This window comes from Andrena cerasifolii, chromosome 2 (assembly GCF_050908995.1).
Source record: "Andrena cerasifolii isolate SP2316 chromosome 2, iyAndCera1_principal, whole genome shotgun sequence".
Taxonomy (NCBI): Eukaryota; Metazoa; Arthropoda; class Insecta; order Hymenoptera; family Andrenidae; genus Andrena; species Andrena cerasifolii.
Window position 1 is genome coordinate 14,431,801 of NC_135119.1, and position 16,057 is coordinate 14,447,857.

The window sequence follows — 16,057 nt, forward strand, 5'->3', positions numbered from 1 at the left end:
CTTAAGCTCCCTTTTGCACGTGGCGGCCATATTGGCCCGAGGGTTGGGCCACCAAAAGAGCCAGCGACTCATTGGCCAGCAACGGAGGGATCTCCCCGGTCTCGCTCTACCCTGCTCCCGTTCAGGCTCCCTCTCGGTCTCTCCCGCGGCTTCTCTCCGTCTCTTCTCCAAGCCATGACAGCCTCTCTGTCTTTCCCTGCTCGAAATTCCTGCGCTGCTTCCTCGTCCATCCCGCGGCCGCCCTCTCGCTCGTCGCTCGAGCTCGTTGAACTTTGTCAAGTCGCTTTTCCAGGTCCCCTTCGAAATTTCAGGGCTCTCCGCGCGGTTCCTCGCTCAGCCTGAGAGAGCTGCAGGGTTTTTTTTTCGACTTTTTTTTGTCGGTGGTGAGTTATGTCAGCACGGACATTTGAGATCGTGGGCTCTGGGCTAGGTCCGGGCACCTTGGTCCGCTCGCTTGGAGACTTCTTCGCTGGTTGTTCGTAGGATATCGCGGCTTCCGGCTAGTTCCTTATCGGGGGCGAGTAAATGTTTCAAAGCTTTCGGCGGAGTTTCCAGCACTATGTCGGTAACTCCCTCTGCCTTTCGCTGACCGTTTCGAGGACCCAGCAAAAAGCACTCCGTGATCAACTCCAAATGCATAATTCGAGGCCCCGTGCCCCTCTGCGGACTGATCGAGCGAGTTCAATGATCCAGATGCGCAACTTCCGTGACGCAAGGCCTGCATACGCGATGGCGGCGAACATGTCTCGAATCCTCGAATTTATCGCGCGAATTTCGTACGGTACCGTCGGGAGAATTTCGTCGCGGGGACGTGTGCCCCTTTCATCCGTAACGAGTCGCGACTTCTCGCAGAAGCTTCGAAGTCCATTTGAATAATTCCGCAGAGAACGGTCCACCGGTCACGGGGGAGATGAAAAATTCAGCAGCAGAGGTGTAATTGGGGGGAGGTGAGCTCGTGGAAATATTCGAGAGCCATTTACATTGGTATTCGGCGCGGTACTGAGAACCTGCTCCCGTCCAAGAAACTCTTAACGACTCACTAAGCTTCACTCGAGGAGTCGAGGGATGGCGTATTCGATTGCAGTTAGGATTTCGAAAAGTTGCAGTGGGGTGAAATTATTTGTTATCTGCTGAGAATTTTTGCTGCATAAATGCTTAACAGTCCAGTGACGCCCTCTGGATCGGTGTTATCTACTTTACTAAGCTATCCACTTCCCCGAGTCTATTTGCTAATTGCTTCGAAAAAGAATCGCAAGCTCTAACTTTTTTCAACGAATTCTGTCTGCTTTGCCAGTTATTAGCAAGTGCAAGTACAATAAAATCCCTAGAGTACTTTACACGGTACACCCTGATTAGTCTTCCAAGCCAAAACGTCACTCTAAGCTCCTTGCAGCCAAACATTTTCCCAATTTCGTCGCAATTATTACCTACTCAACGAGGAATATCAAACCTGATGGCAGGAAAACGGCCTCCAGGTAGCAGGAACGCCAAGCAATTCGTCGGTCAAATCCCTTTACAAGCCGTCGTAAACTTATTAACTTCCCGTTAACGTTCATCCCCCCGACAACAAGAGGAACAGTGAACGAAAAAAAGTCACAGGAACGCTCAGCGTACACGCACCCGATCGCGATTCGAAGAGAACTGACGATCTCCGCGAGCTCGTCTTCCGGTGCGAGAAAAGTGAAATTTCTCGTCCCTGCTATTGTACCCTGTCAACCCTTTCTTCGCTTTCGAATTTTTAGCATCTTTACTGCCGGCCGTCGACTTTCACCAACCCTTTTCCAAATCGCAGGCCGCTCGGCCACGGTGGGCCTCCTTCAACCCTTTTTTTACGAGTGCTCTAAAAGAGAAAGTCGGCCCGGAAGCTCCGCTCGGCTGCGTGGAAAGGGTTGCCCCCCTGGGGGCTAAGTGGAGGGGGCTGCGGGGGTTACGGGGATGACTTACACCTTGTTTGTCTCGCTCGAGGTTTATTGGCAAACTTGGTACACACGCCGCTCGTAAACGATTTTATTTCGTGTTTGGCATACGACGAACTGTGTTCGGAATCCTTCAATGAAGTCCGACTCCTGGCCTCGTTTCACGTTTATTCGATCCTTAACGTACGCTACGAGCTGCTGGTTAAAGGCTGAACGCAGCCTGCCGATGCTTGCAGGACGAGGAACAGGCTTTCTTTCTGTGATCAATGATCATTCGAATGTTTATGTGCAATAGTGATGGTCGTTGTGTAGATAAGTACTCTATCATCGTTTATTTTGTTCAAGTTACATGTGCTTAGGAATAATTTCGAAGTCGAGGGACATGGTGTTTGAATTTGGAGGTAATTATGATTCTTGTAGCCACATAGATGGTGTCGAGAAAGATTTAGAGATATTTCAAGGTTGCAGAAAAATAGACAAATACTTGTTACTCATTAGAGAAGACACTGATCACGCCTGTGAAGTCGCGGGGAACAATGAAATAGAAAGCAACGAGGTTACGTTTACTTAAAGACTTTTATCAATACTTCTATCAATGTGAAAGTAAAAGTATTCACTAACATCTCTTTATTAGGTAATTCTCATCGCTCAGATTCATTAGTAAATTTATCCACACCACCTTGGAGTCACTCTGTATGATCAGACATCTAACACCGCGGGCCAAGTGGCTGTACAATCGTGTGGCTAATTTGACAATCCTCAATCCCCCCACGATTGTAATTGCTATCCATAATCGAGAGTAAATTAAAGTCTACGAAAGGCAAACTAACCACAGTCAGAGCTGAGTTATAAATCTCTTGGATTCTACTCTAAGGTTCGTGTTTCGAATTCCACGATTCCGTTCACGACTCGAGAATGTTTGACGCGCGATTATCAGTGTGCGCTATTAACGTGCAGAGAGTCTCGTCGAATAACCGACGTGGCAATTACTTTAACGTGGCATCAGATTTTCAACCGTTTATTTAATCAAGCACACAGTATCTACAGCTTCTGAACGCATTAACATCGAGTAACAGCTTCTTAGGCTCTTCTTCTCCCATTTCTACCCTAAATCTTCCCTTAAGTTACAATAATCGTACGACGACTTCGCAATCCCTCGTCGTTAACATTATCTCGAAGCCTACTTTAACCTCTCCAACATACCTCCACGCAATATCCCTCGAGTGCGTATTCAACGAATACTCGAGCAACGCAACAATCATAAAACGTCCTCGATGGAGTACAAATAGAAAATTTAATGTCGAAAGCAACGGTCGATGACGAACATTTCGATTTGCACTTGTCCAGGCCCACGGTTACGAGAGGCGACGTTGTTACAAGTAATGAAGCCAGCTATCAAACTCTAATCCGCTTAAGCTAAATTTACGATTAACGGGGGACATCAGGATCCAGGGCCAGCGGCAGCGTCCAACGTAGATCGGTGTAGCCTCCTGTTACGTATACTGAAGGTATACCGGACAGGAATACACTCAGGATACATTCAGTATACGTACAGGGGGTTCCACATTCCTCATCGAGCTGCTGCTCCGTTATCGTCGCCAAGGATGCACCGAATACTGGACCACATATCAACGTAGCGTCCACGATGAAGAACAGGTAAGAAGTTCGCAGAAGATTTCCATGCTTCGTGGTGTCTGCTGACGATTCGAGGAAAGTGTAGGTTTGCTCTCGATCCGTGTTCTTCGGAAGATCATATTCGTTGGTGGACTATAAACGCGAAGCTCATTGCTGTCATCTAACACAGACCTGCAAGCACAGAAAACAATAGTGGCAGGAACCTCGGAAGATACTCTATCCGCGTGGTTTCAGATGAAAGTCACATTGCATGTGTCTTGTAAAAGAAAGGGATGATTACTGTATGACGACGTCAGGATGACATCGAGTACCGAAAATCCCCAAGTGTACCTGCACGCCCGCCGTGCCGGTTCGTCGGTCCGGTTGCCTGCTGCTCGGGCACCCGTCGAAAAGGGTCCCTCGAAATCCAGCGTCGTTTCACGTGCTCGTGTCGGTCGATATTCGAGAGCTCGCGCGTTCCTACGCAATATCGTGGGTCATGTGAAGTCTATCAGAAGTGGGAGGATGGATAAATTCTGTACCAACCTCGTTGCTGTCACCGGACAGCGGCAGATCTCGGGTTCACCATCGTATTGTCCATCGCTGGAAGCGTCTCTCTCGGCAGTCCGGATCGATGGATTCTCCTGCACTGGTGGTGTCACAGCCGGGAACAGGTTCGCGGTTAGTCACAGGAGGCAGGATCCTTGTTGTCGGCGGGAGAGGTGACAGCTCCGCGCGGTCTACGTGCGACGAGTGACGTTGGAGCGTAGTCAGCGCGGTCGGCTGATGGCCGTTGCCACGGAGAGAAACGAAGTCCGGACGGCACACCGGCAGGAGAGCGGTGAGGAGGCCAAGCGGCAAGTGTCGAGAAGAATGCAGGCGGAAAGGAAGAAAGGTGTCCGGGCTGGCTCGGCTGGTCAGGTCGCAAGGTGGAAAAGCCAAAGAGGGCAGACGGCACGCGAGGCGGAGACGAGGACGAGGAAGGACGCAGGAAGAGATACGCGGATCCTGGTCGGTGGACAAGCGCGAAGTGCGGGCGGCTCGAAAACTGGTCAGTTTGGAGACAACCGTGGCGCGTCTGACGGACGACTGTCGGGCGTCTGGCGGCGTCGCGACGCTCCGAGGGCAGCGCGTCACTCGCGCCGCGATAACGAAAGTTCTCTCCCTTGCTGGCTCCTGAGCCTGCTCCCTTTCCCTCCTCCCACTTCTGCTCGCTCCCTCTCTCCCACTCTCTGTCTCTGTTCGCTCCTTTCTTCGTCCGGTTCGTTGTTCCTTCGAGGAGAAGCGCAGGGAGCACCGCGCGGAAGAAGAGAGATCTTCCGGTGACGGAGAAGAAGAGTCGGCCGAGCTCGCGACGCCGACGCCATGCGGCGACGCTCTGCACCCGGCTGCGCCGAGGGTCGGCGGCGCGTTACTTGTGTGGGTTCCCACCACCGTGCACACGAATGCACCCGCGGCTCGGATACACGAGGGGGGTATATAAAGTCGGGGTGGATATAGGAGCGACCGGGAGGGGCGGCTCCTGATAACGCGCAGGGTCGAGCAACCCCTCTCTTTCATTCTCTGTCTCCTTCCACCCCCACCTATCGATCCTCTCTGTCCTTCCACCTTTTGTCTTCCTCGTCGTTCCTATCAGGGTCAGCCAATCTCTCCCTTTCTCTCCATCCGCGTCGCCTCTTTCTCCAGCTTCTTCCTCCTCCCTCGACCGTCTCCTCAGGGTCGACCAACCCCTCTCTCCGTGCGTCTTCCTCTAGCGCTCCACCGGTCCCTGTCTCCGCTCCACCGCCGCGTCCCTCTTCCTCTCAGCCGCGCTGGTCTCGCTTTGTCTTCTCGAACGGAATCGAATAACACCTATCCGCTCGAGCTCTCTTCCTCCAACGCAGCGGCCCTCTCTTGACCCGGCAGGGTCAACCAACCCCTCTCCGTTCTTCGTCCTCGTCTCCCGCATTGCGCGTCCTGCCCCTTCCAGTCCGCCTCTGTCCTCGTCCCTCAGCCAGCTTCGCCCTTCCCACGTAGCTAGTCCGCGTCGATTTGATCTCGCCGCGACTGTGTGTGATATCGTCTCGATGCGGCCCTCCCCTCTAGAGCGGCGTATAGACCGAGGTTCGCGCTACCCCTGGGCAGAGCGTGGCGTAGCCTGGCGCCACCAGCCGGCAGGCACCTTGAAACGTCTCGATCCCAGATCCAGCACGATTTTATTGGGCCTCGTCTCGCGAAAAACCGTCCACGAACCCTTCCATTCACCTTTCCGCCGTTTGTTGCTCCTTCCGTCTTCGTCGGATAACATCTTCGGTGTCCTCGTTCGTCAGCTGGCCGACGTCGCGAGGGATTCCCCCGCGACACGCGCTCACGTTTCGAGGGTCCTTGTATTCTGTGAACAACCGACGGATCCGTTAGATTCAGTGAAATTCGTGATTTTATGTCGTGGGATTTAGGACAAGGTCTAACGATGGAAGCTTAAGGGTTGATTAACTGCAAAACAAGTTCTGATGGCGGAAGCTTGGCAGTTGGTACCATTTAATTCGGTGTTTATTGGACGTTTCGATGCTGCCAGCTCAAACAACCATTTACTTTCAGGCTGATTGGATATTTCAATACTTCAGTGGCTTCCGCGATATACGAAATCAAAACAAAAATGAATCCTTACTCTCGGCTTCACGCTCCGCGTGTAATTTTAAGGGACAAGTTCTCAGTGCGTGAATGACGGTTATTGGAGTAGGTTGTAGATATATGGCGACAACGAAGAGTCGAGGAATATTATCCTGGACTTTGAAGAAGCGCCTACCACGTCTGGATAGCATTAGAATTTATTGGTTACGAAGGAATTTAGATGAAAAAGGGATTTGCCTGAGCGCCGAGTGCGCGCTGACAAACGAGGGGTCGTTACTACGCAGATAAAATTCCACGAGATTAGAATACCGCTTAGCTTACAAGGTATCTGGCAGATCTCCCGTAATTATAGCTGGAATCTCTGTTTAAATTCAAAAACTGCCTCCATCCTAATTAAATACTTTCAATGCCGCCCCAGGCACCTCAACGAGAATGTTTGCGATATAATTCCTAACAGCTTAGTACTGAAACGCATGTAAACCTCTTCCCAACATTTGCACCGTTCGATTCTCCTCCAGCATTAGACGAAAATGTTCAGCCATTTCACCCTATCCCACCCTGTCGTTAGGCGAGGGTGAATTCGTCCAAGTTGGATTATTGAGCTCCATCCGGATACCTTGTTAGCTGCTGCCATCTGTGGTGTCTGCGCCACACCATTCGTCCGGTTACTCGCGATCCTTTTGCAAGTATGCATATTTAGCATTCAATGGTGTTTGGAAAGGGCGAAACCGTCGTCCAACTTTATCGGGCACGGCGCTTCAATGTTGCGCGATTACGAGGGCGGGGGACTTGGTCAAACCGAAATCTCAAACGGAGCAGTAAGAATCTGAGGAAATGGAAATCAAAAATGGTGGGGCGGGAGAATGATGAAGAATTTCTGAGTTTCTGAAACTGTAGAATTGGTGAATTGCTACGTTAGGGGATTGGAGATTTTCGAATATTAAATTACACGATTCAGAAATAAGAGAAATTGGGCCTGATGAATAAAAACTAAGCAGTTCCTTATTAGCCAAATCAATTCCTACAAGCAATTCCTTATTAGCCAAATCAATTGCTTAAAAAGCAATTACTTAACCAAAAAAGGAATTTCTTATTTTCATATGAATAAAAATCATAAGGAATTGCTGGTTTTGCTAAACCGTATAAGTAAAAGGTAGCTGTGACTGCCGATAACGTTTCTCACTCTCTCACGGGCTACCCCTGCTCGCTCGCGTTCAGTGCTCCTGACTCGCGCCCGCCTTTGCAGATATAATTTTCGAAAATCTTCAATTTTTCCATTTCTTTCGCACATTATAAAATTTTTCTTTCCGGATGTTTAAGAAGCGCGCCATTTCCATAGGTTATTGCAGCGTAAACAAAATTACCACTGTAGCATGCAGAAAAGGAAATTTTTCGAGGAGAAACGCCGACCATCGAGAAGTTACCCAAATACGCTTGTAGGCCGCCCGTGAGCCGAGACGCGAGGCCTGGAACCGCGGCTGGCAATCGTTTGCAATCACTCCACAAATCACCCCTTTTAAGGAACGTAAACATTTTTGTTACACTCTGTATAGTACATATACGAATTTAAAACGGCTGCAATTAATTATCGTTTAAAGAGCTTCATGTACCATTTATTCATACGCTTTCTCTCTAATACATACTGATGAAGTGAATTGGTCCTTTAAGCAAATGTTAGCATGGGGTACAGCAGTCTTAAAAATTCTTAAATAATTGCTTATTTAGCAAAAGCATTGCTTCTTTTATTCATTAAATCGTAAGCAATTCCTTAAAAAATTAAGGAAAAGCGATTCCTTTAAGCAATTCCTAGGCAGTTTAGGTATTCCTACAACATAAAGCAACTGCTTGTGTTTTTATTCGCACGAATTTAAGCAATTCCTAGTAAAATATTAAGAAAAAGCAATTGCTTACACTTTATTCATTAGGCTCATTGTCACTTATTACAGTGATACCCAACCTGTGGGTCTTTTTTAGTTGACATTTTTTGGCACCCATTTATTTCACTAATGATGCAATACTGATTTTTTCGTAGACGAAAGAATGGAAATATTCACCTCACCTTATAGGGAGTAGCAGGTTATTTAAAAAAAAAAGTTGGGAGACACTGACTTATCAGTTAAAGCAGTTTCGTTCAAGCATTTCCACCGGAAAGGTACCCACGTTAAAGCAATTTGTAAAGTGCCATCCTAAAAACTGATTCCTGCAATCCACGGGTTATAAAAATTCGGCGACCCTCGCAGTGCTTTATGGAGGGTTAATAAAAAAACTGTTTCGCCTCTGGATAATTACTGGCAGGTACCCCCCGTACCTGGCTAAAAGAGGTGTAAGTAGCCTCGGAGCCTTGAGCCTGCCAAGCGATTGAAAAAAGCCAAGCATCCTTTCGATGGATGAGAGCCAGGTAGTTGGAGTTGCCAACGTTCGTTTCCTCGACCTTTCTCGGCTCATAAGACACCTCTTTTACGACCGTTTTACAAGGCGCGAGCAAAGAAAGGAGTGACTCCACGGCTTGGAGTACCTAAGTCAAAAGAATACAATGAATAAAATATCTTCAGCCCCTCGAAACAACCAAAACTTCCAAATGCCACTATTTGCTCACTTAAAACTCGCTTGTCGAGTCTCGGAACGGGACATCGCACATCCCTGTGCCCTACGCACACGCGATCTTACGGTCCTTCAAGAAATGGTGAATGAAATCCACGTCCGCCGTTTAATTTATTCGAGCGTCTCGGGTTTTACGAGGGCACGCGTGAAAACCGGGCATCGAGAGCCGCGCGGAGCCCGCGATGCTTTCGGTGCGCTCGGGAGAGGAGATACGAAACGGAGCGGAGTGCTCCCCGGCGTGCCTCGATGGCTAGGAAACGGGCCTATTCCCGCGGGAGTCGATGTAGTCATAAGCTATGTGGGCACGCTAAAATCGCTGGCCAATAACTTGCCACGCATCGCTCGGTAAACCATCGTAAAACCCGAGAGGGAAAGAAAAGCGGAGAGAGGGCTGCTGGCGGTGAAAAAAAGGGGGCAGAACCGGCGACGCGGCTAAAGGGCCGCGTAGGGATAATGGGCCAGCGGCCTGCGCGCGGACCTGTACGTGCGCGAATGGCTTTTGGTAATTATAATAATGACGGCGCGATGGAAAACGGCGGTTCGCCCGCAAAGCATACACGTTCGCTTATTATCTTCGCGGCAGCGATGGGAGCAACCGCCTCTCGAGCCCCTTGGATGACGGTTTCTTTATACAGAGGGATGTTTATTTGTTAGGGAACCTGAGCAGCGATTTTGATGGCCCATCGACTTTCAGGGACTCGAGGAAATTGTGGTGCTTCTGTTGTTTTGTTGCCTGATAAGTGATTGAGCTCTACATTAAGTGCGGAGACACTTTGCAGGAGTGCTCTTGTTGTATACTCCTGTTTATGAGAAGTGGATCTACATATGCATGGCTACCTCCGAGGAGGCAATTGTCAATGGGGATCTTAAACTTTGAAATAGGTGTAGGTAGTCTCAACTGTTTATTTCGTTAAGTCCTTTATTAAATGTTCCTAATTGTTACGTGGATACAATTAATTGCATTTCTTTTTAGAGAGATTATTTACTATAGCGTGAGGATTTTTATACCTTTATAGAAAATCTCTGGAGTAGACTATTAAATAGTGATATAGCTAATGTGTGTGTGTGTGTATGTGTGTGTGTGCTTATGTTGGATGATGGTTTGGTGCGACTAAATCTGAAGAGAGTATGTAAGTTAAGATCCTTTTCATTGTTTTCGTGGTGACGATCCATGTTAATAAATATTGTCAATAGTTACACAAATATATCTATTTTGTGTTATATCATTTTATATTTTATGTTCAGAATAGTTTTATTTCCATATATTTTTTATAATGCTCGATTAGAGTTCAAAAACAGTTTTTTTTTGTAATGTTTACTCTTATATTTTCAATACCTCAAAAAATACCGGTAAATTATCGGTAAACTGGTTTTGATTAAAAATTTTACCGAATTACCGGTAATTGAAAGAATTCGGTAATTTTGCAATCCCTAGCACTAAGCCATCGATTTATCGCTATTTTTATGTGCTTTGGTGTAAGCATAGTGTAATATCCTCTTCCACGGTGGGTGTCTCTAGCGTTCTTTTCATATGAACATTTCTGATATACCACTGTGAATTTAGGATAGATCTTAATATAATAGAATGAAGGCTTTCTATTTCCTTGCTTTTCGATTTGGCAGCGATACATCAGATAGCCTCAACTGGAGATTTATGATAATCAAGGCCGACTAAACAGATTCCCAATAAGCACTAAAAGAATAAACACATTGATAGTATAGTCCCTCGCATTCCCTGCGCGGGTGAAGTACGCTTTTAAATTACAAGAGAGCCTAAAAAAATGTGTGTTTTTCGTAAAATCACGTCTGCTGCGCCAATGAATCGATAGAAATCCCCAGGTTCCTATGGCCGGCAGTTCCAACTCGATAGGTACGCGCATTTTCCGTGCGTAATATCGATAAATTCGCCGGGAATGTTGGCGCGCGATGCGAGCTCTTTCAGAAAATCTCTCTCTCCCTGCCCCCTCTCCGCGTGGAGTAAAACGAAGGAAACTGGTTTTACTATGAGTCATCGCTTGAATTACGGCGCATCCGGGTGACGGTGAATTTTTATGGTATTACGTTTCTCGTGCTAACGCTTTTTGTAAATTAGCTTCTAACGAGCCATTCGCAGTGATAAGCGTTTTAAGTACGCGCCGCGAATAGACTCGAGTCTTTAAAACAATGAGGGAAACGCGTAACCCGCAACCGGTCTCGTTTTCCTTCTTTTAACGTTTGTTTACACCCGCTTATCATTCGATGCGCGCACGGCGCGCCAGATTTATAGCCGCCCGCCGTTCTTACTCACATTTTTAGCACGGAAATAGTACTAAACGCATACCTACTGCGTAAGTACTACTTGATCTTGCTACTTAAAGCACGCCAGTCGTAAATAGGAGTTGAATCTATTCAACATCAATTTTATCCGTGGGAGCGGTTCCAAAGGAAGATCAGCTGATTTAAAATCTCGCAATATTCCTCAAAATGTGGAGAAAAATTTGCGAGATCTTTCAAGGGAACACCGCGAACCCGCACTCACCGGTTGACTCAAGACAAGAACAACGGTGCGTTTCATTTGGGCCCTATCGCTCTTTAAGGGGGTGATAACTAACCTCAAAGTCAAATACGGACTTCCACTTTTTCCCGTATAACTCCCAAACTACAACAGACAGAAAAAAATGTTCCAAACAAAAGTTTACTGGTGCAACGAGCACTGCAAACTTGCGTTGACAAAATTTTGAAAAGAGCTTTTTTTTGTTCAGGTATTTTTTTTTTAAACTCTTTCCGAAATTTTGTTGACGCAAGTTTGCAGTGCTCATTGCACCATTACACTTTTGTCTGAAACATTTATTTCTGTCTGTTGTAGTTTGGGAGTTATACGGGAAAAAGCGGAAGTGCCTATTTGACTTTCAGGTTAGTTTTCACCTCCTTAAAGGGCGATAGAGCCCAAATGAAACGCACCGTTGTTCTTGTCTTGAGTCACTCTATGAACCCACAAAGTTGGGTTCCAATCGGTGAGTACGGGTTCGCGGTGTTCCCTTTTTAGTAAAGCTGATAAATGGGGGAGAGTGGGGTAGTGACGAAAGCCAAAGGTTTTGTTTTTTCACTGAGAAGTAGATTTTAATTATGATTTTTCAAAAATTTGATGTAGTGGTTTGCAGATGAATAGTTCAAGTATGTTTATAAATAATAAACAAATTCGTTTCTCGCACAGTTCTCGTTCCGTTTGTCTTTTTTCCTCCTTAGGTGTGCGCAATTACCCCACTCTCCCCTAATCGGCGGACGAACGACCCCCCTAAAATGAAGTAGAAAGGTTATAGAATTTTATATCCTGGAAAAACGTCCCCGACCTTCGCCAACAAGCTGCACAGGACCGGGCGAAAGCTTCGTCGCTCCGATTCGGTTTCCGTCGGAATCGATACCGACTCCCTTCACGCAATACGTTCACGCTCGTTCGCCGAAAACTCGGGAGCCCTCCCGATTCCCTCGAACAATCCCATCGATTGAGTTTCCACGACTATTCAATTAGAGGAAGCGAGCCCGTAAATTTCGAAGCGATGGGGGATTCGAGGTGGATGGGATCGGTCCCATCGCTACCCAAGGCTTTCCTCCCTTCCGTCTTGGCTGTCTCCAGCTGCACCGAGGGCCTTATTACGCAATTACCGCCGCAACTTCGGCCCCGATTTGCCCCGCTATACATCTGTCCACTTTTATGCGCCTCGATTGGCCCGCAAATACCGAGAGACCCATTACAGAACGAACGCCGTTCTCGACTTAACCCGTTCTTACGCGCCACCGTTCAGCGTGCCGCCATTACTTTAAAACGTCGCTCAACCTTCCAGAAGCCTCCCGCGATGGGGAACAGTTCGACAGGGCTTTGTGTTTCTACGGGTCTTTTTTGACTAAACAATTTTTTCACCCTCCGTGATCACACCTTCGTATAATCAGAAATTGGTCACACGCAGTGTTCCTGATTTCTCGATATTTTTTGTTTCTCGATAAATCAGAAATCAGATCGTATTTCTTGAGAATTCTCGAGACATCTCGAGAAATTGAAAGAAATATTGGAAAAATTATATTTTTCGGAATAATGTTGACAATATTTATCAAAAACGCAAGAAAACTTTAACTAAATGATTATTCCTGTCTAATTTATACAAAACTTGTGTAAATGAAAAAATAGATATTAAATATAATTGGTAAATTTAATTATTTAATAGAAAATTTGTACAAAGCGAAGCATTACTTTTTGGTTTTAAAATATATTTTTATATAGCAGAATGCGTCTAATGTAGCGTCAGCGAATCTATTTCTTTTTGCGGCAAAATCTGTTACTGTTATATTTTCACGTTTTATAAATATCTATCTTGACTGTTAAATGAAAAAATGCGTCTTTTGACCCTTTTGGAAGAAATTCTGGATCGTGCAAAAATTGTATACAGGATACAATAGTCTTATCTCCTCTTTTCTATATTTCTTCTTTAATAGCCACAAGAAACTCATTAGGTATTTAATTCAGTATACAATTTTTCTAAATTTTTAAATAAGAATTTAAGAGCACCTTCAGCAGTTAATAATATCGAATCTTCTGTACTGTGATTTTCTATTGGAATTCACGTAGGTTCTAATGTTATTAATAAGATGTATTATAAATTGTAGATGAGATTTATAATATTTTTCCTAGACTTAAGTTTCTCGAGAAATTATAGTATTTCTCGAGAAATAAGAAATAAGCAATTATAAAATTTCTCGAGAAGGAACACTAGTCACATGGGATTGGCTGCACCCCAGCGTCATTTATGAGTTCCCATTTTCGTACTTTTGAGTCATTCAACATTTCAATGAGAATGGTGCATTCGCAATGCTCTAATAATCGTTTTCTGCAAATGTAAATTTGCTTATGAAATTTCTAAAATGGCGATATCTTTAATTTTTGTTCCGGTCGATAAATGGTGTTTGCAAGTTGTAAAGGCGCGACATTTAAATTCGAAAATTTCTCCCGGGGTGCGGTGCATCCCGTGTGACTACGAAGGGTTAGATCTCGAGATTCTCGGAGTGTCCGAAAGAGCGTCTCGAGTCCCAGAAAACAATTACTACTTAATTCGGGTATTGCCGAATCTGGAGAAAGTAAAAATTCGGTAAAAACACAATCACTATTTACGTTTCCATAGGATTTTCGTTGAATCGCCCAGGACGTTTTAGATCCACTAACGCGCTTGAAAACTAATCGTCCCTGAAACAGGTAGGTACATACATTTTCTAAAACTTCCTTAAATCCCCAAATCCCCTCTGCTATCCATGCTGAACCAGGAACCCACAAGATCAGAGTATGTAAACCGAAGTCCTTCTCGAGAAGGAAAGCAGACCAGGCCTCCCCTGGAAGCAACGTAAGTAGCGCAATGTCGCGGCGGATAATCACTGTGGTTGAGCAGATCCAGTGAGAAAAAAGCAGCAGCAGCAGCAGCAGCAGCAACGAGAGAAGGCGGGCAAGCGAAACGTACATGAAGGAAGGAGAAGAGTCGCAGGGTTAGCCTGGCCAGCAGCAGCAACAGCCAGCAGCCGTGTTCCAGTCGGCTCGAAGGGGGCGAGCCTGTCTGAGGCAGGCCAGGCAGTCAGGCAGGCAGACAGGTTTGCACAGATGCGCGGCGGCCATCATGAATGCCTGTAAAATATGTATTCTCGTGCAGCCCGGTTGGCAAGAGAGGGTAGAGGAGCGGGGATGGGAGCAGCAGATGAGAAAGAGCTGGCTGGCGCGGAGAGAGGGCCGCGGCAGCGCCAGAGGGGGAGAAAAACCGTAGGAAAAGAGAGCCGGGGTGGGACGAGCGCATCCACCGAGCAGATCAGCGGTCGGGGATCCGAGAGGGACAAGCACGCTGGGCACGAGGAGCGAGAAGGAAGGACGCGAGGGCAGCGCGCTCGTGCATCCCAGCTTCATTTCACGGGGAAATAGAGGGAAAAAAGGGCGACGGGAGATATCGAGGGTACGGCACGCTGAATAGAGATGACCGGGCGCGTTATAAACATCCCCCTGGATCGCACTACGCGCGCGTCCGGGTCGGAATATAGGCGTGCTTGTCGCTGAAAACGCCGTCGATTCGATACGCTCCGCTGCCTGCGCGCCGCGGTGCACGCGTTTTTCCGCGCGCGGCTGCCTTTTCCAGGCACTCCGCGCTGCTATACATAGGTCGCGCTCAGAAGAGGAACACGCTGCCGCGGTTATTCAATTTGTCGGCGGAAAATGGAGAATTAATGCGCGACATAGGTACGTGTTCGACGCGGTGACTGTGCGAGGCGAGTTGAGTTGTTAATGTTTGTTTATTACCTACTCGAACCGCCTGAGAGCGCTGCGTAAGATTGTGTAAGAAGAGGGGTGAATAATTTAGAAGCGTGTAATGTTCATGAGACGTAAAAATCTCCATTTCGTTTCCTATTTTTCATTGTACCGCTGTAGAAATAACTTACGTCATGCAAGCGAGTTAACTCGTCTTCGCCCGGTTTGAACTGCACGAGTGTAAGCGGCAGTTCTGGCTGAAAAATGGTCCAGACAACAGGTTAACGCGGGGTTTTAGCGTCGGTTTAACAGAAAACATCGTTACTCGCACCTCCTCGAGTCAAAGGAACAGCCTCGGGGTCGTCTGGGACACTGTTACCAAGCTTAAACGAGCCCTGGTCGCGTCAGCTTCCTGGCCAGACGGTCTGAACCGAGTGAAAACGGTGCTCGCATTGATTCTAACGACCCCGAGAACGTTCGCATAGGCGTAACAGCGAGCGCGAACGCGTGGGAGAGTCGTCTGGCGTTCGATCAGCCGTGGAAGACGCTGTGACGGTTTGATAGACGAACAGGGACGCCGATACATCCAGCCGAGCGGGGGCTACAATTTTAACCTTGACAGGTCGCTCGGAGGGGGATTATTGAGGTCATAAGAGTGGATCTTCGTCTGGTACAAATTGTTCCACTTCCAGACGCGGCAGACGCGCGGAGGGTCTTGATACGCTGGAGCTTGTCATCCTCAACGGAGGAGCCCTCTCCTACGCTCTGAATTGCGCCCGTTACGACGTCGAACCGGGGGTTACGGCGTTCCCCGATATGTTTGCATCAAACGCGAAACTCCCGTGGATCTTCCAGCACGGGGAAACACTGCCACAGCCTCGTGACCAAAAGTTGCCATCACGAGCGCCAGAAGCGGGTTTCCTTGGAAGGCTCCTCGAGGAAGAGAATTCAGCGATCGTTTAGAGGAGGGCCCAGGTCCCGCCCAAGGAAATATAGTTTCAATTATCCTCGTAAAACTTTATTATGGGCCATTACCATTTACGGCGTATTAAATCGTGCCAGAGCG

The 16,057-nt window shown here is 47.2% G+C and overlaps 1 protein-coding gene and 1 long non-coding RNA gene across 2 annotated transcripts in view; one reads left to right on the plus strand and one right to left on the minus strand.

Annotated features, from left to right (window-relative positions):
- Window positions 1-15,821, plus strand: part of LOC143366151 (uncharacterized) — a 167,986-nt gene extending 152,165 nt beyond the window's left edge. Inside the window, exon 4 of the long non-coding RNA XR_013084673.1 lies at window positions 15,684-15,821. This is a non-coding gene — a long non-coding RNA (uncharacterized LOC143366151). The remainder of the gene's footprint in view (window positions 1-15,683) is intronic.
- On the minus strand, window positions 3,828-5,516 carry LOC143378861 (uncharacterized). The gene is made up of 2 exons (XM_076830887.1): window positions 4,077-5,516; window positions 3,828-4,010 (listed from the first exon to the last, which is right to left on the minus strand). The coding sequence occupies exon 1, from the start codon at window positions 5,088-5,090 to the stop codon at window positions 4,113-4,115; it is 978 nt and encodes a 325-aa protein (XP_076687002.1). The 5' UTR covers window positions 5,091-5,516; the 3' UTR covers window positions 3,828-4,010; window positions 4,077-4,112.
- Window positions 15,822-16,057: the final 236 nt, after the last annotated feature.